General features: G+C 38.6%; 1 protein-coding gene across 1 annotated transcript in view; it reads left to right on the forward strand.

Annotated features, from left to right (window-relative positions):
• The window catches only part of LOC128652426 (uncharacterized), a 155198-nt gene that overhangs the window by 79544 nt on the left and 49016 nt on the right, over nt 1–26638 (forward strand). The window contains exons 9-11 of the mRNA XM_053705364.1: nt 4087–4185; nt 6491–6536; nt 8092–8175. Of these exons, the coding sequence (XP_053561339.1) occupies nt 4087–4185; nt 6491–6536; nt 8092–8175 (229 nt within the window). The remainder of the gene's footprint in view (nt 1–4086; nt 4186–6490; nt 6537–8091; nt 8176–26638) is intronic.

Here is a 26638-nt window from a genome sequence, read left to right on the forward strand (position 1 = left end):
CTAGGCCTGGCTGCCAAAATTGACAAGCAAAGAGGAGGCTGCACATGCTGTAGGTTGCTAATCTCAGTAATAGTGGGAAAATATTTAATGTACACTATGCCTTTGTGAAAAGTAAAACAAACACAGTATTTACAATGTAAGAAATGGTTTCCAGTTTGTTCTTATGTAGGAAGTTTTTGAGCAGGATTCTATGAGTGGCAATTTATGTGATGGTAAAGTTTCAAATTAGTATAATCAGATCCGGAATGGAAATTATATTTTAGATCATTATACGAATTGGAAACTTTACCATCACTTTAAATTGCCACTCATAGAATCCTGCTCAAAAACCTCCTACATAGGAACAAACTGGAAATAATTTCTTACATTGTAAATACTGTGTTTGTTTTACTTTTTTACAATGTAAGAGATTGTTTCCAGTTTGTACCTATGTAGGAGGTTTTTGAGCAGGTAAGTCATAGCGCATCTTCATTAGAATAGATGAATTAAAGTCCATCTAAAATATGATTTCCATTCCGGATCTGATTATACTAATTTGAAACTTTACCATCACTTTATACCTCTCTCTTTTATATTAGTTTAATCTTATTGTTGAGACCATCCATTATTAATCTTGTTCCTGCTCGGCGAAAATCATCCAGTCCTTTATGGAGTATTCCAATACCACTTCTACTCATAGATCAACAACATTTAGATACGGTGCTAACAGATTTACAAGACTTATTTTTTGTTAAATTAATTGTCACTTTGTCACTGGTTTATTGAGGATTGCTTTAGTCACAAATACATTACCTTACATTGTAATACCTGCAGAAGACCAATGTACCTATTTTACATTGTTTCTTTATTCCAAAGATATTTCCGGGGATTTTATTATTTTTATAGTACATTATAAGTCATAATATATAGAAATTAGTTTCCTCTTTGTGAGTGTCCTTTGATTTTCATTATATAAAATGAAACAGGAAATTAAAGGGACAATAAACCTTGTTATTATAAGGCATTTCTGCTGTGTTGCTATAAAATAACATATCAGCTAAGTCTTAATGTCTGTAAAACAACTTTACCCTCCCTCCCTAAGCTTCTATGGTGCCACATGCAAACGGTGGATTATCAGTGTTGCATCAACAATCATGATAGGCAAATCATTCTTTGCAATAGTAACCAAGTTAATTCATTGCTAAACCATCTTAGAGGAATACAAGAGTGCAGGCTACCCAGAGTTTGTGCTGTATCTGAATATTAGTTTGTGATTGTTAGCAGGGGTTCTTTTGTTCTAGGAGACAGGGAAATCAGTGAAAAGAATAAACATAAAACAATATAATCGTTTGACAAAATAAAGCTGCAGTTTTTCAATGCAAAATTATTCTTATTTATGAAGGTTTATAATCATGTAGTTTATAATGTGTTAAAGTGAAGGTCAATTTTCATGTAAAAGTGCCCGGTTTTTTAAAAAAACTATTAAAAACAGGGGCACTTTCATTCATGAAAATTGACATAGCACCGTATTTTAAAAATACTTACCTTTTTCTTCTGAAATGCCGGAGCTCCATTCTGAAACGATGCCCCACCTGCTTCTTCCTGGTTTACTTACCCAGCAATGACGAAACCGGCTTTCACCAATCACGGAGTTGCCTCAGGCAATAAATACCCGGGGGGGAAGCCGTGATTGGAGGATGCCGGAATCGTCATTGCTGATGTATGAAGAGGCTTGTGATGGGCTGGTGAAGCACTGGAGTGGCTTCAAGAAGAAAAGGTAAGTATATTTTAAAAAGACGGCTGAAATGTCAATTTTAATGAATGAAAGTGCCCTTGTTTTTAATATTATTTTTTACAAACCGGGCACTTTCACATAAAAATTGACCTTCACTTTTGCAGGCCCATTTATCAAAGGGCTTGCGGACCTGATCCAACACTGCTGATCAGGTCCGCAAGACCTCGCTAAATGCGGAGAGCAATACGCTCTCCGCATTTAACATTGCACCAGCAGCTCACAAGAGCTGCTGGTGCAACGCCGCCCCCTGCTGACTCGCGGCCAATCGGCCGCCAGCAGGGAGCTGTCAATCAACCCGATCGTATTCGATCGGGTTGATGTCTGGCGATTGTTCAGAGCAGGCGGACAGGGTTAAGTTGAAGACTCGCCAGAAACACGGCCCTTCAAGCTCCATACGGAGCTTGATAAATGGGCCTGTTTGTGTCCCTTTAAGCAAAAATGCTTCTAGTAAAAGGTAGCACTGTTTTAGTAATACATACGTCTCCACACATATTTACAGGTTGCGGATACTAAATGTGTAGGTGGTGACGCATACGGTGTAGGCATCAATGTTATATAATCCATCACCCAGGTCTCTGCGTAGTTCCAAATAGGGATGGCCGAATGTTTCTAAAAATTCGAAATTTAAAACGAATTTTGATACATTCGTTTGTTCGAATTTCGAATGTTTATATAACATTTTAACATTCTAATTTCAAATTTTTCAATAAAATTCAAAAATACTCGTTTGAATAATAGAATGTTTAAAGGGACACTGAACCTAAATTTTTTTCTATCGTGATTCAGATACAGCATGCAATTTTAAGCAACTTTCTAATTTACTCCTATTATCAAATTCTTTTCATTCTCTTGGTATCTTTATTTCAAATGCAAGAATGTAAGTTTAGATGCCGGCCCATTTTTGGTAAACACACTGTGTTGTTCTTGCTGATTGGTGGGTAAATTCACCTACCAATAAACAAGTGCTTTCCATGGTTCTGAACCAAAAAATAGCTTAGATGCCTTCTTTTTCAAATAAAGAAAGCAAGAGAACGAAGAAAAATTGATAATAGGAGTAAATTAGAAAGTTGTTTAAAATTGCATGCTCTATCTGAATCACGAAAGAAAAAATTTGGGTTCAATGTCCCTTTAACTATATATTCAATTTCAAAATGTAATATTCAAATTCGAATGTGACATTCAAATTTGAATGTAACTTTCGAATTTGAAAAAGTATTTCTAGTCTACAACTGTGTTTAATAAATGTAATATTCAAATTTGAATGCTACATTAGAAATCGAATGTAATACTCAAATTCGTAATAGTATTTCTAGTCTAATACTGTGTTTTATGAATGTGACATTCGAATTCAAAATAGTATTTCTAGTCTACAACTGTGTTTTATAAATGTAATCAAATTCGAATGTGACATTCAAATTCGAAAGTGCCATTATACCATTCGATAATAGAATTTTCAAGAATATTCATTCTTATCAACATTCTATTATGTAAATAAAATTTCTACAATAACATTTGTTCTATCATTCAAATTCGAATATAAACACATCCCTAGCTACAAACTGTAAATGCAAGTTAATGTGGCATACATACATAAGTATGCTTCAAAAGTTAGATGTGATAGCCTTTAGTAAAAGTTTTTTTTTTGCTTAAATAAATAAAATAAATAAATACATAAAAATACTACAAACATGCATTCAATCAAAAATTAAAGCGCTGATAGGCATTTAAATTTTGATGTAAACATTCCTTTTAGTACATTAAATCGTTTCTAGGGTGCCTTTTTAGCTTTGTGTTCAAAACTTGTTGGGTTCCATCATTAATTTTAAAATCCCAAAAGTTTATCTGATGTAAAAAGTGCTGGAAGGTAATTTGTTTTGCTCTTGGGATGTTGAGACAAATTAAGATTGAAAGTTTCTAACAGATTAAACGATAGACAATCAAGAATATGAAATAAAATTAGGAAGTCAGATCTGATTTTCCAGATGTCTAATTTTATTTTTATATTTATATATATATATTGGAAGCTTATAATTTCTTCTTCCGTATGCTACCATATTTTTTCTTCCCGGCCCTGCAGCCCCTTTGTTAGCCACATACCCATATAAGATCAGACACTTGGCTCTGCAGTCTCTCAGTCACATATGCACCTCAGCTCTTCTGTCCAACATACAACATTCTTCCGTATGCTACCTCTTTTTTTCTGCTATACTTTTTTTAAAGAAGGATTCTGCTAAATACTGAGTCACTGTGGCTGCATTAGCAGTGTTCTGTGGTTCCCTTGGTTTGAAAGACACTGTGATTTTCCATTGCAGGAGACTGAAGATGAAGGCTGGTGGAAAGGTGAAATTAACGGAAGGAGTGGCCTGTTCCCAGACAATTTTGTAATATTGCTGCCTCCAAAATCTAATATTGTAAGATTTCTTTTCTTTTTTTTTGTGGGAGTCAAATGTACATTTTCTGTAGCTTCACAAAAATGCCAGTAAGTGTTCTGCTTGTCTGGGGCATCTATAGGGCAGAGAAAATAGGAGGTTATGTTTTTCAATTAAATATTTGTTATAGGTTATTTGATATAACAGCATTAGTTGCATGATCCTTCTTTTATTATGTGTTTAACCCTCGCAAAGGTCATAATCAATTGGTCAAAGTCATGGTCCTGCCACACCCCTGTGTCACGCCGTATAGTCAAAGACATGGTCATGCAATACCCTTGTGTCACGCTGTATAGTCAAAGTCATGCTCCCACAACACCTGTGTCACTTCATATAGTAAAAGTCATTCTCCTGCAACACCCATGTGTCACTCCAGATAAGGATTCATCTAGTCACTGGAGCAAACAAACACATGCCTGCTTGTGATTGACCCACTATTCTTGGTCATATCCTTTGTAGAAGTTAAACACATAGTAAAAGAAGAAATTGTTGTACAGCTTCTGGGTAGTTTTGCTGAACTGTGACTATTTAAGGAATTATACACAAAAAAGTGATGGATTTAGTAGGCAATACACCTTTTCACAGAGATAGTTGATATTCTAAAGTAAAAAAAATATGTGCATTAAATGTACAATGGAAAAAGTCTTGGAGGTGCTGTTGGGTAAGATTTGGGGAGTAACTGTAAAATATCTATTTACCTTTTGTTACACAAAGGAAACGTAGTGAGAGGTGAAAAAGATTAGAAAAATAAAATAAAAAATAAATTGATACAAGAAATAGGAGAAACCATAGAGGAGAGAAAAAAATGGACAAGTGATTTCTTGTGCACGGATCATTTAGCCAAGTGAATTACAGATTATTTATGAACACCTATCAATATTAAAACTGATGATAATAATTCAGATAGAGTGTACACAGTTACATTTGTTGCAATATTTACCTCTTTCTGTTGGTATCTTTTGTAGCAACTTACCTCCTTTCCATGATATCATTCTACAGTAACCTAATCTATTTTGAGCACTATACTGTATGTATAACATTGTTTTAATGTGATTGTGGTCAATCTCAATCTTGTTAATCATGTTCATCGGCTGTTTTTGGCAATACACCTTTTTGAACATTGGAAGGATCACAATGCAAACAATACCACCAACTAGTATTTAACAAATATCTAATTGGATTGGAAAAGTCTTCTATACAATTCATGGACAGTATTGAATTTGGTGATTACAATCCTCCCATCCACATGTTGTTAGCTAAACATCGACAACAAAATGGACACCTCAATTTGTACAGCCAAAGGTACTTTATAAATTCTCAGCACATTGAATAAACAATTATGATTACAGACACTTATCTGTGCATACTGAAACCTGAAAATAAATAGAAGAGGAAAAACGAAAGATGGCGCTGGGCAGATGGCATTGGCCTTTTTGATGATGATTGAATCCCAACAAATAAAAAGACATACTGAATACCAGGAAACCAGGAAGAAAACATATCTACAAGATATTGATAGTTGAGGATAGAAAGAGGAGACGGTTAGACAAGGAGAGAATGCCGGACCAGAGGATCAGTGGCTTGGTTATAGCAGCTGGGCATCATGGAGAACACTTGCATTGTTTTGTGTAATGATTCAGTTTTTGGTGATCGCCAGCCATTATCAGTTGTTAATGGTACCACTGTGAGGAAATGGAATATCATGGGAGTTATAAAGCTCAACTGTGTTTGACTCAATAAGACTGTGTTCCTTTTTAATAAAAATATATCGGCTGATCCTGTTTTATCGATACTGAATGTGAATGATAATTTCAGAAAGACTGAAATTGGCCCCCATTGTAAACACAGCTGTCATATAGTGATCAAGACACATGTATGCACCTGAGCCTATGTAGGCTTGTTCTCATGGAGAGGAGATAAATATATTAAGAACAATAGGTACATTTAATAATACTTGGAATATTTATTTTTTACTTGTATACTCTGTCAGAATTAAAGGACCATGAAATACAGTAGAATTGCATACTCAACAAGTGCACAATAAAAAAAAACAATGTAATAACGCTTACTATGAATTTCAAATAAGCAGTAGATTTGTTCTGACAAATGTATTTTTTTTTTCATTTTCCAACCCCCTGTATCAAGTGACAGCCATCAGCCAATCACAGACTAGTATACGTATGCCCAATAAAAGTGTATATATATACTAAGATAATGAAAGTAAATTGCAATGTTTAATTTTGACTTAAGTGCCCCTTTAATAGCCTTCTGTCCTTTAAATTTGCAGAAAACCAAGAAGCTCCCCACACGCAGATCAGCCATAAAAGCACCAGGTAAGCCAGAAAGTAAACATTTTCAAAACAATTGCTCCATTCCTGGCCATTAGAATTCCCATTTGAAAAAAACAAACAAAAAAAAAACTCTGTATGGCAGATTGGATTATTTTTTTTGCTTTGTTTTATAATCAATTGCAACCCAAAAGAAGAGTTGCTGTGCAAATTAAAAAAAACTGCTTGGATTAACAAATAGCATCACAACAAAACTGTTATGAAACTGAAATATCACATTAAAGGGACACTGAACCCAATTTTTTTCTTTTGTGATTAAGATAGAGCATGCAATTTTAAGCAACTTTCTAATTTACTCCTATTATCAATTTTTCTTTGTTCTCTTGCTATCTTTATTTGAAAAAGAAGGCATCTAAGCTGTTTTTTGTTCAGAACTCTGGACAGCACTTTTTTATTGGTGGATGAATTTATCCACCAATCAGCAAGAATAACCCAGGTTGTTCACCAAAAATGGGCCAGCAACTTACATTCTTGCATTTCAAATAAAGATTCCAAGAGAATGAAGAAAATTTGATAATAGGAGTAAATTAGAAAGTTGCTTAAAATGTCATGCTCTATCTGAATCACGAAAGAAAAAATTTGGGTTCAGTGTCCCTTTAATTTCAAATGGATTTTCGCAATCATTTTTACAAACCTTAACAAAAGCAATATAACCTAAATAAAAAAAAATATATGTGTATGGTTGCTAACTAATTCAATATTGAAGACTGCCTAATGAAAGCAGTTATTTTACTAAAGTAGATACAATTAATTTTAAATATATATATATATATATATATATATATACATACACACACACACACACATATATACATATACACACATATGCACAGGGCTTGAAACTTCCAGTGGTCCACTAGTCCCGGACGACTTAGAAATTGCAGCGGACAAGTTAGAAATTTTACTTTTTCCTGTCTTTAACATTGAGTGGACTAGTAACTTTTTACCTCTGGGCTAGAAGCTTTTAACCCCTGACTAGTAAACCATAGTGATATAAGATGAAAGGGTTTGTCCAATATTCTGCTTCATCTGAAATTGTCTTCACAATTCAAGCAACCTTGAAGTTTCCATCTTTCCATTGAAAGAATTCCTGATACTTTGCTGTTTAGAGCATTTTGATTTGTCAGCCTCAATCTTTAACTCTCAGGTGAAAATAGATAGGAAATCCTCAGAGGTAAATATTTTTTTTTCTGCACAACCTACAGTTCAGTAAACCACACAGGAAGAGACTGAGTAACCGGGTGATAATGAGCAGATTTGCACGCTGTCTCAAACCCCAGAAAAAAGTGCAGACTATTGCAGGGTGAAGCTTGCTGATGTATGAGCAGGAAATTGACAGGTTAGATCTACTTTGGTATTTACAAAGTCATTTTAATGAAACACAGCAGAATACACAAGCCTCGGTTTAACTCCAGTATTAACTGGTTGCAGTGCTTCCAAATCGGGTATAGAAGAATGGGATATATTAAGTAAGATATTTTTGGTGTAAGGAGTTGAGTTAGTTAGCGCATGTACTTATAATAGTTATCTCTTCTTTCAGTAGCTAAAGCCGAAGTAACTACAATGGACAAGAAAGTTGCAGAAGTCAGCAGACCAGAGTCTCCTGCCTCAAAGGGCCAGAAAGGTAATGGAGCTAGGTTTAGAAGCATGAAATACAAGTGTGTATATATACACACACTTGTATATATATGTATATATGTATATATATACAGTATATATATATATATATATATATATATATATTATATATATATATACACACACACACACACACATATATATATATATATATATATATATATATATATATATATATATATATATATATATATATATATATCAATCCCTGTACAAATATTAACATTAAATAATGAAACTGCATATATCTAATTCCATGTCTCTAATGCAATTCATTTACTGACATGAGTACAATTACATCTGTATTCACACGGGATGTGACAAAAGAGAGCTCTACATTTTAGCAATTTTTTTTTAACTGCTTATTAACTCAACAACCAGTTTGATGGAAATATTTTGAGTGATTGATGTAATATACATGCTATGGAATCTTATTCTGATATTTGGCTTTCATTGAGCAATGAAAATCCTTAAGATTAAGCTGATAATTTATTAATGAAAAATCTTTGAGCAAGAGATGTTTGTGTTAGTATCTTAAAGCATTGTTTTCAGAAAGGGTAATATATATGAAGAGTAGGCTTTTAATATATGCTGTATTAAAAATATACTTAAAAAGGGAAATTCAGGTCTTTTTTTTACACACATAATTTCCCTAGTCAAAAAGGATGATCTGAAGTAATTGATGACTCCAGACTAGTCATTAGAAGTCATCCTGAAGTATGCCCACAGGCCAAAATATTTAAATGAGATGACTCTAGAGTCATTCACTGGCTGTTCATGCTGGTGAACTAATCAGCATTGCACAACTGGCAGCTAGCTGAACACATCTAGTTAGCCAATCACAAGAGACAATGTGTGCAGTTACCAATCAGCAACTAGCTCCCACTAGTGTAGGATATGTGCGTATTCTTTTTCAACAAGGGATACCAAGAGAACGAAGCACATTTGACAATAGAAGCAAATTGAAAAGTTTATTAAAATTGCATGCTCTATCTGAATCATGCAAGTTTAGTTTTGACTTTCCTATCCCTTTAAATATTTTTAGAAACTGACATCTACATGCCTAATAGACAAGTTGAATTTTTAATAGATGCTATGAGATTCATTTGGGATCAAAATTATTTTGTTTTTCAGGATTAGATTTACATATTAAGGGTACTGCCATGGGGACCAGATTTGCCCCACGTTTTGCAAGCCTTTATATGGGTTTGTTTGAACTAGAAAACATTTATGAGAGTTCTTTTGGGGCTAGTCTGGTCTTCTATGGCAGATTTATTGATGACTATTTTTATATGAGATGGTGATTTGTCAACTTGGCAAGTATCACTAGATTTATGGAATATCTTAATAATTATAAATGTGGCTTAAATTTATCTTTTAAAACTGAACAATCTATAGAATTTTTAGATTTAGTATTAAGTTGGGATATAGAAGAGAAAGTGTGTACTAAGACCTATTTCAAAGAGGTTGATTCCAACAATTTTTTAGATTTCAAAAGTGATCACCATAGGAAATGAATCACAAACATCCCCTTTAGCGCCATGAAAGCAATATTTGTGCTACACTGTGTAATACCAGCGTCTGCTAATGTGCGCTGGTATTACAAGTTAACTTGCGCTTGCATTGCTGGAAAGCATTGCGCTCATGAGAGCGCTAGTCTATAAGCTCCAATGGGAGCCTCGTTCTGATGACTTCACAGACGGCATCAGAACCTTGCGCATTGAAGGGGGGTAAGTAGCACAGTGATGGCAGCATATTTTTATATGACGATATACATATATATTTATGTGTTAATATGTGTATATAGTCATTTACATATATATTTACTGGGAACACAAAGTTCCAATAGACTGCAACTCCTGCATTCTCCATCTACCCGGATTAATGAGATAAGCCAGAAGAGCGGCTACTCTCCCCTTCACCTCCTACACTACCAAGAAAGACCTCACCACATCTTTTTTTACCACCATGGAAGAGTTCTGTAGCGTTGTGGATGCAATGCTGCTGGACCTTAAGAATGAGCTCTTGCACCTACCTACGGAACACTCAGGCCTAGATTTAGAGTTCGGCGGTAGCCGTCAAAACCAGCGTTAGAGGCTCCTAACGCTGGTTTTGGCCGCCCGCTGGTATTTGGAGTCAGTGATTAAAGGGTCTAACGCTCACTTTTCAGCCGCGACTTTTCCATACCGCAGATCCCCCTACGCCATTTGCGTAGCCTATCTTTTCAATGGGATCTTCCTAACGCTGGTATTTAGAGTCGTTTCTGCAGTGAGCGTTAGAGCTCTAACGACAAGATTCCAGCCGCCTGAAAATAGCAGGAGTTAAGAGCTTTCTGGCTAACGCCGGTTTATAAAGCTCTTAACTACTGTACCCTAAAGTACACTAACACCCATAAACTACCTATGTACCCCTAAACCGAGGTCCCCCCACATCGCCGCAACTCGATTAAAATTTTTAACCCCTAATCTGCCGACCGCCACCTACGTTATACTTATGTACCCCTAATCTGCTGCCCCTAACCCCGCCGACCCCTATATTATATTTATTAACCCCTAACTTGCCCCCCACAACGTCGCCGCAAGCTACTTAAAATAATTAACCCCTAATCTTCCGACCGCAAATCGCCGCCACCTACGTTATCCCTATGTACCCCTAATCTGCTGCCCCTAACATCGCCGACCCCTATGTTATATTTATTAACCCCTAATCTGCCCCCCACAACGTCGCCGACACCTACCTACACTTATTAACCCCTAATCTGCCGAGCGGACCTGAGCGCTACTATAATAAAGTTATTAACCCCTAATCCGCCTCACTAACCCTATCATAAATAGTATTAACCCCTAATCTGCCCTCCCTAACATCGCCGACACCTACCTTCAATTATTAACCCCTAATCTGCCGACCGGAGCTCACCGCTATTCTAATAAATGTATTAACCCCTAAAGCTAAGTCTAACCCTAACACTAACACCCCCCTAAGTTAAATATAATTTTTATCTAACGAAATAAATTAACTCTTATTAAATAAATGATTCCTATTTAAAGCTAAATACTTACCTGTAAAATAAATCCTAATATAGCTACAATATAAATTACATTTATATTATAGCTATTTTAGGATTAATATTTATTTTACAGGCAACTTTGTAATTATTTTAACCAGGTACAATAGCTATTAAATAGTTAAGAACTATTTAATAGTTACCTAGTTAAAATAATTACAAATTTACCTGTAAAATAAATCCTAACCTAAGATATAATTAAACCTAACACTACCCTATCAATAAAATAATTAAATAAACTACCTACAATTACCTACAATTAACCTAACACTACACTATCAATAAATTAATTAAACACAATTGCTACAAATAAATACAATTAAATAAACTATCTAAAGTACAAAAAATAAAAAAGAACTAAGTTACAGAAAATAAAAAAATATTTACAAACATAAGAAAAATATTACAACAATTTTAAACTAATTACACCTACTCTAAGCCCCCTAATAAAATAACAAAGACCCCCAAAATAAAAAATTCCCTACCCTATTCTAAAATACAAAAATTACAAGCTCTTTTACCTTACCAGCCCTGAACAGGGCCCTTTGCGGGGCATGCCCCAAGAATTGCAGCTCTTTTGCCTGTAAAAAAAAACATACAATACCCCCCCCCCCAACATTACAACCCACCACCCACATACCCCTAATCTAACCCAAACCCCCTTAAATAAACCTAACACTAATCCCCTGAAGATCTTCCTACCTTGTCTTCACCATCCAGGTATCACCGATCCGTCCTGGCTCCAAGATCTTCATCCAACCCAAGCGGGGGTTGGCGATCCATAATCCGGTGCTCCAAAGTCTTCCTCCTATCCGGCAAGAAGAGGACATCCGGACCGGCAAACATCTTCTCCAAGCGGCATCTTCTATGTTCTTCCATCCGATGACGACCGGCTCCATCTTGAAGACCTCCAGCGCGGATCCATCCTCTTCTTCCGACGACTAGACGACGAATGACGGTTCCTTTAAGGGACGTCATCCAAGATGGCGTCCCTCGAATTCCGATTGGCTGATAGGATTCTATCAGCCAATCGGAATTAAGGTAGGAATATTCTGATTGGCTGATTCCATCAGCCAATCAGAATCAAGTTCAATCCGATTGGCTGATCCAATCAGCCAATCAGATTGAGCTCGCATTCTATTGGCTGATCGGAACAGCCAATAGAATGCGAGCTCAATCTGATTGGCTGATTGGATCAGCCAATCGGATTGAACTTGATTCTGATTGGCTGATTCCATCAGCCAATCAGAAAATTCCTACCTTAATTCCGATTGGCTGATAGAATCCTATCAGCCAATCGGAATTCGAGGGACGCCATCTTGGATGACGTCCCTTAAAGGAACCGTCATTCGTCGTCTAGTCGTCGGAAGAAGAGGATGGATCCGCGCTGGAGGTCTTCAAGATGGAGCCGGTCGTCATCGGATGGAAGAACATAGAAGATGCCGCTTGGAGAAGATGTTTGCCGGTCCGGATGTCCTCTTCTTGCCGGATAGGAGGAAGACTTTGGAGCACCGGATTATGGATCGCCAACCCCCGCTTGGGTTGGATGAAGATCTTGGAGCCAGGACGGATCGGTGATACCTGGATGGTGAAGACAAGGTAGGAAGATCTTCAGGGGATTAGTGTTAGGTTTATTTAAGGGGGTTTGGGTTAGATTAGGGGTATGTGGGTGGTGGGTTGTAATGTTGGGGGGGGGGTATTGTATGTTTTTTTTTACAGGCAAAAGAGCTGCAATTCTTGGGGCATGCCCCGCAAAGGGCCCTGTTCAGGGCTGGTAAGGTAAAAGAGCTTGTAATTTTTGTATTTTAGAATAGGGTAGGGAATTTTTTATTTTGGGGGTCTTTGTTATTTTATTAGGGGGCTTAGAGTAGGTGTAATTAGTTTAAAATTGTTGTAATATTTTTCTTATGTTTGTAAATATTTTTTTATTTTCTGTAACTTAGTTCTTTTTTATTTTTTGTACTTTAGATAGTTTATTTAATTGTATTTATTTGTAGCAATTGTGTTTAATTAATTTATTGATAGTGTAGTGTTAGGTTAATTGTAGGTAATTGTAGGTAGTTTATTTAATTATTTTATTGATAGGGTAGTGTTAGGTTTAATTATATCTTAGGTTAGGATTTATTTTACAGGTAAATTTGTAATTATTTTAACTAGGTAACTATTAAATAGTTCTTAACTATTTAATAGCTATTGTACCTGGTTAAAATAATTACAAAGTTGCCTGTAAAATAAATATTAATCCTAAAATAGCTATAATATAAATGTAATTTATATTGTAGCTATATTAGGATTTATTTTACAGGTAAGTATTTAGCTTTAAATAGGAATCATTTATTTAATAAGAGTTAATTTATTTCGTTAGATAAAAATTATATTTAACTTAGGGGGGTGTTAGTGTTAGGGTTAGACTTAGCTTTAGGGGTTAATACATTTATTAGAATAGCGGTGAGCTCCGATCGGAAGTTTAGGGGTTAATAATTGAAGGTAGGTGTCGGCGATGTTAGGGAGGGCAGATTAGGGGTTAATACTATTTATGATAGGGTTAGTGAGGCGGATTAGGGGTTAATAACTTTATTATAGTAGCGCTCAGGTCCGCTCGGCAGATTAGGGGTTAATAAGTGTAGGTAGGTGTCGGCGACGTTGTGGGGGGCAGATTAGGGGTTAATAAATATAACATAGGGGTCGGCGATGTTAGGGGCAGCAGATTAGGGGTACATAGGGATAACGTAGGTGGCGGCGGTTTACGGAGCGGCAGATTAGGGGTTAATAATAATATGCAGGGGTCAGCGATAGCGGGGGCGGCAGATTAGGGGTTAATAAGTGTAAGGTTAGGGGTGTTTAGACTCGGGGTACATGTTAGAGTGTTAGGTGCAGACGTAGGAAGTGTTTCCCCATAGGAAACAATGGGGCTGCGTTAGGAGCTGAACGCTGCTTTTTTGCAGGTGTTAGGTTTTTTTTCAGCTCAAACAGCCCCATTGTTTCCTATGGGAGAATCGTGCACGAGCACGTTTTTGAGGCCGGCCGCGTCCGTAAGCAACTCTGGTATCGAGAGTTGCATTTGCGGTAAATATGCTCTACGCTCCTTTTTTGGAGCCTAACGCAGCATTTGTTTGAACTCTCGATACCAGAGTTAAATTTATGGTGCGGCCAGAAAAAAACCCGCGGAGCGTTAACAGCCCTTTTACCGCCGAACTCTAAATCTAGGCCTCAGTGAGGCCTATTTAACAAATGTCTGTCGGACCTGATCCGACAGTGCGGATCAGGTCCGACAGATATTGCTGAATGCGGAGAGCAATACGCTCTCCGTATTCAGCATTGCACCAGCAGCTCAGTAGGGTGGTGTCAATAAACCCGATCGTACTCGGGTTGAATTGCGGCGATTCCTGTACGCCTCATCAGAGCAGGTGGACAGGGTTATGGAGCAGCGGTTTTTAGACCGCTGCTTTATAACTGGTGTTTCTGGCGAGCACACGGGCCCTCAAGCTCCATACGGAGCTGGATAGATAGGCCCCTCTTTCTCAACATCCCTCCAAGAAGAATCAGATGAGCCTGTTGATAAAATCAACCTATGCTGATGGAGACCGTGAGGAAAAGGGGAAAAGGAGATCACATACATCTATCTCGCTACACTCGGAGGTCACTTCTGAAACTGAGCAAAAGATCAGTATTGTGAGTAGGCCAAGAGATTCTAAAGCTACCCTACAAACATCCGGCTCATACACAGTCCCTGACTTGAGGCGACCCTCAGATGGGACAGTTGATACTCAGCTACCAGAGGATTACCGGCGCTACGGAGAAGTCTGGCTACCACCACCATGCAAACCTCACACCTCTGTTACTTTGTCTTTAAAGATTGTCAGGAAAGCTCTTTGGCTGTACAGTGCTTTGGATGCAGCCAATGTACAGTGCAATGCAAGGAAGGGTCACAAGGAGATGCCGGCGACCTGCAATAGAGGAGTAGGCTAATAGACTACTACTCTTAATAGTTGGCCATCAACTACAGGTAAAGAAGCATTAGCTCTACCCCTGGAGTGACTTATATTACTTCATCCACTACAAGATAGACATTGCGATGGACAGCAATGCTCCATACTGAAATTAATACTGATAACAACAGTAACTATACCAATGCTGCTAGTCTAACGTGCTATGGTCAGGGAAAACCATTTAGAGTTCTTTACTATGAAGATGGGCAATCTGATAATCTAAGGGACTTATATGACCACCATTCCCTATTCACTTGATCACACATGTTACCCTATTAAGTATAATTACATGCTAGAGACAGCAGATATTTACCAAGTTATACAGACTAAGATATTCCTTAACGGTGTCCTTTTTCATTAGTGCTTTATATGTATGCACAATCTCATCCTGTTAGATATGACATATACGATAATTGTGGTTCTGCTACAACTGTTTGTTTTTAACATTTTAAGTTTTCTCTTTGAGTAATGTATATTTTTTGTCATAATAAGAAGGATTTCTAAGCATAATACTGGATTTTGCACTCTGGTATACATATAGTACCAGTAATTAGCTCTCCACTGTTTTATATGACTTCTGCCGAGCTTTCTGCGCCCGGGACAGTAGAGCAGGGTAAGGGGCATATTTATCAAGCTCCGTATGGAGCTTGATGCCCTGTGTTTCTGGCGAGCCTGAAGGCTCGCCAGAAACACAAGTTATGAGGCAGCGGTCTAAAGACCGCTTCTCCATAACCTGTCCGCCTGCTCTGAGGAGGTAGACAGACATCGCCAGAAATCAACCCAAATTAATACGATCGGGTTGATTGACACCCCCTGCTAGCGGCTTGGCGGCATTGCACCAGCAGTTCACAAGAACTTCTGGTGCATTCATAAATGCTGACAGCTTATGCTGTCTGCATTTATCGATGTGCAGCGGACATGTTCCGCAATATCGGATCATGTCCGCTCACACATTCTTAAATAGGCTCCTTAGTCTGCTTGATCTCAGAGAGCAATTTTACTTCTCCTGTAAACCAGGCATTAAAACTTACAGGTTCTATGGTTATAGGTCTGACATTACTTATACTTTGCCAATGTTGTTTTTTCCTGGTTTGCTTAACTTCCAATAACAACATAGACTTAACTTCTTACATTGTTACCTCAGCACCAAGATCTATGTAGATAAAATATTTAATACAGGCATACTGAAACATTATTGTTAACTATTTCATTGTGAATGGGTATAGGTTATCAATATTGTATTCGTGATACCTAATAGTTTAGAATGTGTTAATATTAGGTGACTAACTCTTGTAATTGAATGCACACGTGTTTTACCATTTTTATGTATATTTAAAGCTTTCTGTGTGTGATATGTATTATACTGCCTGATGAAACAGCCAGTCTATTAAAAAACCAAATAAGGTCAAAATTAAAAAGTAAAAACTGCAACCGGTTTCTCAGCCTCACAAAGTTTTTAAACTTTTACACACTACTTGGAAGCATCTTTTTTGTCAAAATACTTACCTTCCCCTAAAGTTTACAACAGTGGGTTATCCTGAGTGTTCCTGCAATTTGGAAGTGAGCCAGCTTAACGGCTCTGAGAGCTCATTCTCACTATTCATGGGTGATTATTAAATTTGAGTAGAATTGCACATTTCATTTTGAATACATAATGGTGATATGCTATGTGGCGCCCCCTATGTTCCTTTGTTTGTCTGAAATTTTAGGAAAAGCAAGCAGCTAAAATAAATTAAAACTACCTTGCAGTTTTTTTTCCTTTTTTTTTATACTATGCATAATTATACATTTTATAGGGATTTAAACTTGGAGCTTTAAATAGAATGTCTACAATATACCTGATTATAGGATATGTGTATACCTTTTGGTACTTAGAATGGGCAATTTTGGTTGGTTCTGAACTAAATAAACAAAAAAAAAAATACGATTTAGAGGGGATACCTTTAATGACTTTAAGGTAATCCCATTGTAGACTAGGGTGTCACCTTGACCATGTGGACAGTTATGAGTCAAATAATACAAAATAATAAGTGGGTTTTACGAAAATGTAACACAATACTTTATTATGGTTAATCTTAGACAACTCATTAAAAACTTCAAAAAGAAAGGCAAGGACACACTCGGCTACACTGAAAAGCTTGGACCACTAGCTTTCCTGCCTAATAGCTATAGTCGGTGGTCCAGAAATTTAAAAGAAATGGAGAACATAGGGCCGGGAGAGAGTAAAATGCGAGTGTACATGATAAACAGTTCCACATATAGAGTGGTATTCACACTTCATACAGACTAAAGGGTAAATGGTAAGGGTATTCCTGCCACAATAAAAAACAGGCACACCTAAGTGCTGAAAGGCGTCCTGCCTGCCTGCAAGCGTCCCGGGTAAAGCCTGATCTGCCGATTTCCGACTGAGACCCTAATGTCTTCATATAAACCACTCTGAGCACATAATGACTATATATTTGTTTCTCCTGTTAAGTGTAGTCAGTCCACGGGTCATCCATTACTTATGGGATTATATCTCCTCCCTAACAGGAAGTGCAAGAGGATCACCCAAGCAGAGCTGCTATATAGCTCCTCCCCTCTACGTCATACCCAGTCATTCTCTTGCACCTAACTAATAGATAGGACGTGTGAGAGGACTGTGGTTGTTAAACTTAGTTTTTATTTCTTCAATCAAAAGTTTGTTATTTTAAACGGCACCGGAGTGTGTTGTTTCTTCTCAGGCAGCATTAGAAGAAGAATCTACCTGAGTTTTGTCTATGATCTTAGCGGTCGTAACTAATATCCACTTGCTGTTCTCGGCCATTCTGAGGAGTGAGGTAACTTCAGAACAGGGGATAGCAGGCAGGGTTCACCTGCAAGGAGGTATGTTGCAATATATTATTTTCTAAGGAATGGAATTGACTGAGAAAATACTGCTAATACCGATGTAATGTAAGTGCAGCCTTAAATGCAGTAGTAGCGACTGGTATCAGGCTGATATGTATGTATGTATACTCTGAGGTATTTCTGGGGAATGGAATTTCACTAAGAAAATACTGTCTATATTTAAGTAATATTTGAGCCTGCACTGCAGTGAAAGCGACTAGCAGCAGGCTTATTAATAACATTTCATAATTTTCATTTTTAAAACGTTTACTGGCATGTTAATCGTTTTTTCTGAGGTACTTGGTGATAAAACTTTATGGGCATGATTTTTACCACATGGCTGTCGTTTGTTTCTGAATAAAAACAGTTTACTGAGCTTCCCCACTGTTGTAATATGAGTGGGAGGGGCCTATTTTAGCGCTTTATTGCGCAGTAAAAATTTAGTCACAGTCTTCCTATTTCTTCCTCCATGATCCAGGACGTCTCTACAGAGCTCGGGGGTCTCCAAAACTAGTTTTGAGGGAGGTAATCACTCACAGCAGACCTGTGATAGTGTGTTTTGACTGTGATAAAAACGTTAATATTAAATTGTTATCCGTTTTTTGGGTATTAAGGAGTTAATCATCCATTTGCTGGTGGGTGCAATCCTTTGCTAAATTAATACATTTACTGTAAAAAATTGGTTGCTATAACTATTTTGGTTCATTGTTATTTCAACTGTGACAGTTTTTTGTGCTTCTTAAAGGCACAGTAGCGTTTTTTATATTGCTTGTAAATTTATTTAGAAAGTATTTCCAAGCTTGCTAGTCTCATTGCTAGTTTGTTTAAACATGTCTGACACAGATGAATCTCTTTGTTCACTATGTTTAAAGGCCAATGTGGAGCCCAATAGAAATTTGTGTACTAATTGCATTGATGCTACTTTGAATAAAAGCCAATCTGTACATGTAAAGAAATTATCACCAGACAACGAGGGGGAAGTTATGCCGACTAACTCTCCTCACGTGTCAGTACCTTCGCCTCCCGCTCAGGAGGTGCGTGATATTGTGGCGCCAAGTACATCAGGGCGGCCCATACAAATCACTTTGCAAGACATGGCTAATGTTATGACTGAAGTACTATCTAAATTGCCAGAATTTAGGGGTATACGCGATCACTCTGGGGTAAGAACAGAGTGCGCTGATAATAATAGAGCCATGTCTGATACTGCGTCACAATTTGCAGAACATGAGGACGGAGAGCTTCATTCTGTGGGTGACGGATCTGATCCAAGTAAACTGGACTCAGACATTTCAAATTTTAAATTTAAGCTTGAGAACCTCCGTGTATTACTAGGGGAGGTATTAGCGGCTCTGAATGATTGTAACACGGTTGCAATTCCAGAGAAAGTATGTAGGCTGGATAAATATTTTGCGGTACCGGCGTGTACTGATGTTTTTCCTATACCTAAAAGGCTTACAGAAATTGTTAACAAGGAGTGGGATAGACCCGGTGTGCCTTTTTCACCCCCTCCTATATTTAGAAAAATGTTTCCAATAGACGCCACCACACGGGACTTATGGCAGACGGTCCCTAAGGTGGAGGGAGCAGTTTCTACTCTGGCTAAGCGCACCACTATCCCGGTGGAGGATAGCTGTGCTTTTTCAGATCCAATGGATAAAAAGTTAGAGGGTTACCTTAAGAAAATGTTTGTTCCGCAAGGTTTTATATTACAACCCCTTGCATGCATTGCGCCTGTCACGGCTGCGGCTGCATTCTGGTTTGAGTATCTGGAAGAGACCCTTAGCATAGCTCCATTGGATGAGATTATAGACAAGCTTAAAGTCCTTAAGCTAGCTAATTCATTTATTTCTGATGCCGTAGTACACTTAACTAAACTTACGGCTAAGAACTCCGGATTCGCCATTCAAGCGCATAGAGCGCTGTGGCTTAAATCCTGGTCAGCTGATGTGACTTCTAAATCTAAATTGCTTAACATTCCTTTCAAAGGGCAGACATTATTCGGGCCCGGTTTGAAAGAAATTATCGCTGACATTACTGGAGGTAAGGGCCATGCCCTGCCTCAAGACAGGGCCAAACCAAGGGCTAAACAGTCTAATTTTCGTGCCTTTCGTAACTTCAAGGCAGGAGCAGCATCAACTTCCTCCGCTCCAAGACAGGAAGGAACTGTTGCTCGCTACAGACAGGGCTGGAAACCTAACCAGTCCTGGAACAAGGGCAAGCAGGCCAGAAAACCTGCTGCTGCCCCTAAGACAGCATGAAGTGAGGGCCCCCGATCCGGAAACGGATCTAGTGGGGGGCAGACTTTCTCTCTTCGCCCAGGCTTGGGCAAGAGATGTCCAGGATCCCTGGGCGTTAGAGATCATATCTCAGGGATATCTTCTGGACTTCAAAGCTTCTCCTCCACAAGGGAGATTTCATTTTTCAAGGTTATCAACAAACCAGATAAAGAAAGAGGCGTTTCTACGCTGTGTACAAGACCTCTTACTAATGGGAGTGATACACCCAGTTCCGCGGTCGGAACACGATCAAGGGTTTTATTCAAATCTGTTTGTGGTTCCCAAAAAAGAGGGAACCTTCAGACCAATCTTGGACTTAAAGATCCTAAACAAATTCCTAAGAGTTCCATCGTTCAAAATGGAAACTATTCGTACCATCTTACCTATGATCCAAGAGGGTCAGTACATGACCACAGTGGATTTAAAGGATGCCTACCTTCACATACCAATTCACAAGGATCATTACCGGTATCTAAGGTTTGCCTTCCTAAACAGGCATTACCAGTTTGTAGCTCTTCCCTTCGGGTTAGCTACAGCTCCAAGAATCTTTACAAAGGTTCTGGGCTCTCTTCTGGCGGTACTAAGACCGCGAGGAATAGCGGTAGCTCCGTACCTAGACGACATTCTGATACAAGCGTCAAGTTTCCAAACTGCCAAGTCTCATACAGAGTTGGTTCTGGCATTTCTAAGGTCGCATGGGTGGAAGGTGAACGTAGAAAAGAGTTCTCTATTGCCACTCACAAGAGTTCCCTTCTTAGGGACTCTTATAGATTCTGTAGAAATGAAAATTTACCTGACAGAGGACAGGTTATCAAAACTTCTAAATGCTTGCCGTGTCCTTCATTCCATTCAACAACCGTCAGTGGCTCAATGCATGGAGGTAATCGGCTTAATGGTAGCGGCAATGGACATAGTACCTTTTGCACGCCTGCATCTCAGACCGCTGCAATTGTGCATGCTAAGTCAGTGGAATGGGGATTACTCAGATTTGTCCCCTATGCTAAATCTGGATCAAGAGACCAGAGATTCTCTTCTATGGTGGCTTTCTCGGCCACATCTGTCCAGGGGGATGCCCTTCCGCAGGCCAGATTGGACGATTGTAACAACAGACGCCAGCCTTCTAGGTTGGGGCGCAGTCTGGAATTCCCTGAAGGCTCAGGGATCATGGACTCAGGAGGAGAGACTCCTTCCAATAAACATTCTGGAATTAAGAGCAGTTTTCAATACTCTTCTGGCTTGGCCTCAGTTAGCAACTCTGAGGTTCATCAGGTTTCAGTCGGACAACATCACGACTGTGGCTTACATCAACCATCAGGGAGGGACAAGGAGTTCCCTAGCGATGATGGAAGTCTCAAAGATAATTCGCTGGGCAGAGTCTCACTCTTGCCACCTGTCAGCGATCCACATCCCAGGCGTGGAGAACTGGGAGGCGGATTTCCTAAGTCGCCAGACTTTTCATCCGGGGGAGTGGGAACTTCATCCGGAGGTGTTTGCCCAACTGCTTCATCATTGGGGCAAACCAGATCTGGATCTCATGGCGTCTCGCCAGAACGCCAAGCTTCCTTGTTACGGATCCAGGTCCAGGGACCCGGGAGCGGTACTGATAGATGCTCTGACAGCACCTTGGGTCTTCAACATGGCTTATGTGTTTCCACCCTTCCCGATGCTTCCTTGATTGATTGCCAGGATCAAACAGGAGAGAGCATCGATGATTCTAATAGCGCCTGCGTGGCCACGCAGGACCTGGTATGCAGATCTAGTGGACATGTCGTCCTGTCCACCATGGTCTCTGCCTCTGAGACAGGACCTTCTGATTCAGGGTCCTTTCAAACATCCAAATCTAATTTCTCTGAGGCTGACTGCATGGAGATTGAACGCTTGATTCTATCAAAGCGGGGATTCTCAGAGTCAGTGATTGATACCTTAATACAGTCTAGGAAACCTGTTACCAGGAAAATTTACCATAAAATATGGCGTAAATACTTATATTGGTGCGAATCCAAGAGTTACTCATGGAGTAAGGTTAGGATTCCTAGGATATTGTCTTTTCTACAAGAAGGTTTAGAAAAGGGTTTATCTGCTAGTTCGTTAAAGGGACAGATCTCAGCTCTGTCTATCCTTTTACACAAGCGTCTGTTAGAAGTTCCAGACGTTCAGGCTTTTTGTCAGGCTTTGGCTAGGATTAAGCCTGTGTTTAAGTCTGTTGCTCCGCCGTGGAGCTTAAACTTAGTTCTTAACGTTCTGCAAGGTGTTCCGTTTGAACCCCTTCATTCCATTGATATCAAGCTGTTATCTTGGAAAGTTCTGTTTTTAATGGCTATTTCCTCGGCTCGAAGAGTCTCTGAGTTATCGGCCTTACATTGTGATTCTCCTTATCTGATTTTTCATTCAGACAAGGTAGTTCTGTGTACTAAACCTGGGTTCTTACCTAAGGTAGTCACTAACAAAAATATCAATCAAGAGATTGTTGTTCCATCATTGTGCCCTAACCCTTCTTCAAAGAAGGAACGACTTCTGCACAATCTGGACGTCGTCTGTGCCCTGAAATTCTATTTACAGGCAACTAAGGAATTTCGTCAAACTTCTTCCCTGTTTGTCGTTTATTCTGGACAGAGGAGAGGTCAAAAAGCTTCGGCTACCTCTCTCTCTTTTTGGCTTCGTAGCATAATACGTTTAGCCTATGAGACTGCTGGACAGCAGCCTCCTGAAAGGATTACAGCTCATTCTACTAGAGCTGTGGCTTCCACTTGGGCCTTTAAGAATGAGGCCTCTGTTGAACAGATTTGCAAGGCTGCAACTTGGTCTTCACTTCACACTTTTTCAAAATTTTACAAATTTGACACTTTTGCTTCTTCGGAGGCTGTTTTTGGGAGAAAGGTTCTACAGGCAGTGGTTCCTTCCGTGTAAAGATCCTGCCTGTCCCTCCCGTCATCCGTGTACTTTTAGCTTTGGTATTGGTATCCCATAAGTAATGGATGACCCGTGGACTGACTACACTTAACAGGAGAAAATATAATTTATGCTTACCTGATAAATTCCTTTCTCCTGTAGTGTAGTCAGTCCACGGCCCGCCCTGTTTTTTACGGCAGGTCTAAATTTTAAATTAAACTCCAGTCACCACTGCACCCTATAGTTTCTCCTTTCTAGTTTGGTTTCGGTCGAATGACTGGGTATGACGTAGAGGGGAGGAGCTATATAGCAGCTCTGCTTGGGTGATCCTCTTGCACTTCCTGTTAGGGAGGAGATATAATCCCATAAGTAATGGATGACCCGTGGACTGACTACACTACAGGAGAAAGGAATTTATCAGGTAAGCATAAATTATATTTTCTTAGTATCCACGTTAACTGTATCTGTATACTTTTAACAACTTACATAGGGTCAGTTTACAAATGGAGCGCAAACATGTGCGCACCAGCAAGGAGGGGTTTATCACAGGTGTTTGCGCTTGTCGGGCTTACCACTGGTATTACGAGTTGAAAGTAAAGTGATCGCTTGAGCGCAATTGCGATTTAAGCTAGAATGATTACCGCGACTTCAGAGCTCTGGTTAACTGTTTTGCAAAAAATAAAAAGTTGCACAAAACACATCAGAAATACATTACAAAGTATAGTTACACTCATAACACTAATTAAAATTATTATTAAAAAAAAATATTGCACATAAAAGTTATAAGGGCTCAAAGATATAAAGTCTCAGGTGTTAAAAAAAGGCAGGCCAATGGCTTTAATATTGAGATACATACATATACATCTCTAAAGATATATGCATGTACAGTATGCATTGGAACCCAATAAATACACAGTATAACACTTTTTAAAAGTATTTCTAAATAGATATTCCTATATATATTGTACCACAAAACCTTCAGATATTTGTAGAAATAGTTATTTATGAATAAACAGAACATATTCTTCTATGTGAAGAACATTGGAATGTGAAATTAAGAGCTTACTTCTAGCGCAATTAATGCTCGAGCGGGAGAATTAATTAGAGCTACACTTGTTATCTGACCCATAGTAAGCTATAATGTATCCAGGCATTTAAGCACGCACAAATCAAACACTTCAGGCCCCGCCCACCAACACATTTCGTCACTCTAATGTGACGTCAGGGTGAGTTAGTTATGAATAGCACAATAGATGTTCTTCTCTGCATACCCTGCAGCATGTGTAACTCATAACTGCCCAGGTTAACATGACTGAAGTGGCAACCCATTTGCAGACCTATGTGACAGTATGACAGTGACCTTGGTAATATTTTTGCACCTAGTCTATGCTATACTGACAGACTAACCACAGTATGTCTTTTTTCTAGACACTGTGGTCAGTGTGTGCAACACTTGATATAATTAGTACAGTCTAATATTGTAGATTGTCATAAGGATAAACATTGATTTATTCTTAGATAAATACATTTTTTTGTTTAAAAAAACTTTAAGAAAATAAAATAATATCAAGCTTGTCACATATACAGCTGACACATTACTGATCCGAGATAAGATAATGGCCTCTATTTATCAAGCTGTCAACCGCAAATACGCTGGAATTCCGCAGCGTATTTGTGGCAAGCCTGATTCGCCGTAGTTATCAATCCCTACAGACCGGCAAAAGTAGAATTTAGTGACGTAACATACGATCCGCCAGACTCAGTCCGACACAGATCGATGCTTACGTCACTACAGATGTTCCGAACGCAAGTTCGGCACAATCTGACCACTTTTGGTAGTTATCAAAAAACTAGCAGGTACACTCGCCACTATTCCGGCCCAGTGTACCTGGTTTTTAATCCGCCACCCTGGAGGTGGCGGATGCCATAGGAATCAATGGGAGTCTGAAAGCAGCGAAAGCTTATGTTTGCTGCTGCCCGATATCCCATGGATTTCTATGGTAATGTTTACACCTAACACCCTAACATGTACCCCAAGTCTAAACAACCCTAATATGCCCCCCCCCACACCGCCGCCACCTACATTATACTTATTAACCCCTAAACCGCCGCTCCCGGACCCCGCCGCAACTAAATAAATTGTTTAACCCCTAAACCGCCGCTCCCGGACCCCGCCGCAACTAAATAAATTATTTAACCCCTAAACCGCCGCTCCCGGACCATGACGCAACTAAATAAATTGTTTAACCCCTAAACCGCTGCTCCCGGACCCCGCCACAACTAAATAAATTGTTTAACCCCTAAACCGCCGCTCCTGGAGCCCACTGCCACCTACACTATATTTATTAACCCCTAATCTGTCCCCCCTACACCGCCGCCACTATATTACATTTATTAACCCCTAAATCTTAGTCTAACTCTAACCCTAACACCCCCTAACTTAAATATAATTTAAATAAATCTAAATAAAAATCCTATAATTAACTAAATTATTCCTATTTAAAACGAAATACTTACCTGTAAAATAAACCCTAAGATAGCTACAATATAACTAATAGTTACATTATAGCTAGCTTAGGGTTTATTTTTATTTTACAGGCAAGTTTGTATTTATTTTAACTAGGTACAATAGTTATTAAATAGTTATTAACTATTTAATAACTACCTAGCTAAAATAAATACAAATTTACCTGTAAAATAAAACCTAACCTGTTACAATTACATCTAACACTACACTATAATTAAATTAATTAAATAAATTAACTACAATGAAATACAATTAATTAAAATTAAATAAAATTAACTAAAGTACAAAAAAAATCCAACACTAAATTACAGAAAATAATAAAATAATTACAAGATTTTTAAACTAATTACACCCAATCTAATCCCCCTAATAAAATAAAAAAGCAACCCTAAATAATAAAAATCCCTACCTTATATTAAATTACAAATAGCCCTTAAAAGGGCTTTTTGCGGGGCATTGCCCCAAAGTAATCAGCTCTTTTACCTGTAAAAGAAATTACAATACCCCCCCAACATTACAACCCACCACCCACACACCCAACCCTACTCTAAAACCCACCCAATCCCCCCTTAATAAAACCTAACACTAACCCCTTGAAGATCACCCTACCTTGAGACCTCTTTACCCAACAGGGCCTAAGTCCTCAACGAAGCCGGGCGAAGTCTTCATTCAACCGGGCAGAAGAGGTCCTCCAGACGGGCAGAAGTCTTCATCCAGACGGCATCTTCTATCTTCATCCATCCGACGAAGAGCGGCTCCATCTTTAAGACATCCGACACGGAGCATCCATCCAGACCGACGACTACCCGACGAATGACGGTTAATTCTATCAG

This window comes from Bombina bombina, chromosome 3, assembly GCF_027579735.1.
Source record: "Bombina bombina isolate aBomBom1 chromosome 3, aBomBom1.pri, whole genome shotgun sequence".
NCBI classification, from domain to species: Eukaryota; Metazoa; Chordata; class Amphibia; order Anura; family Bombinatoridae; genus Bombina; species Bombina bombina.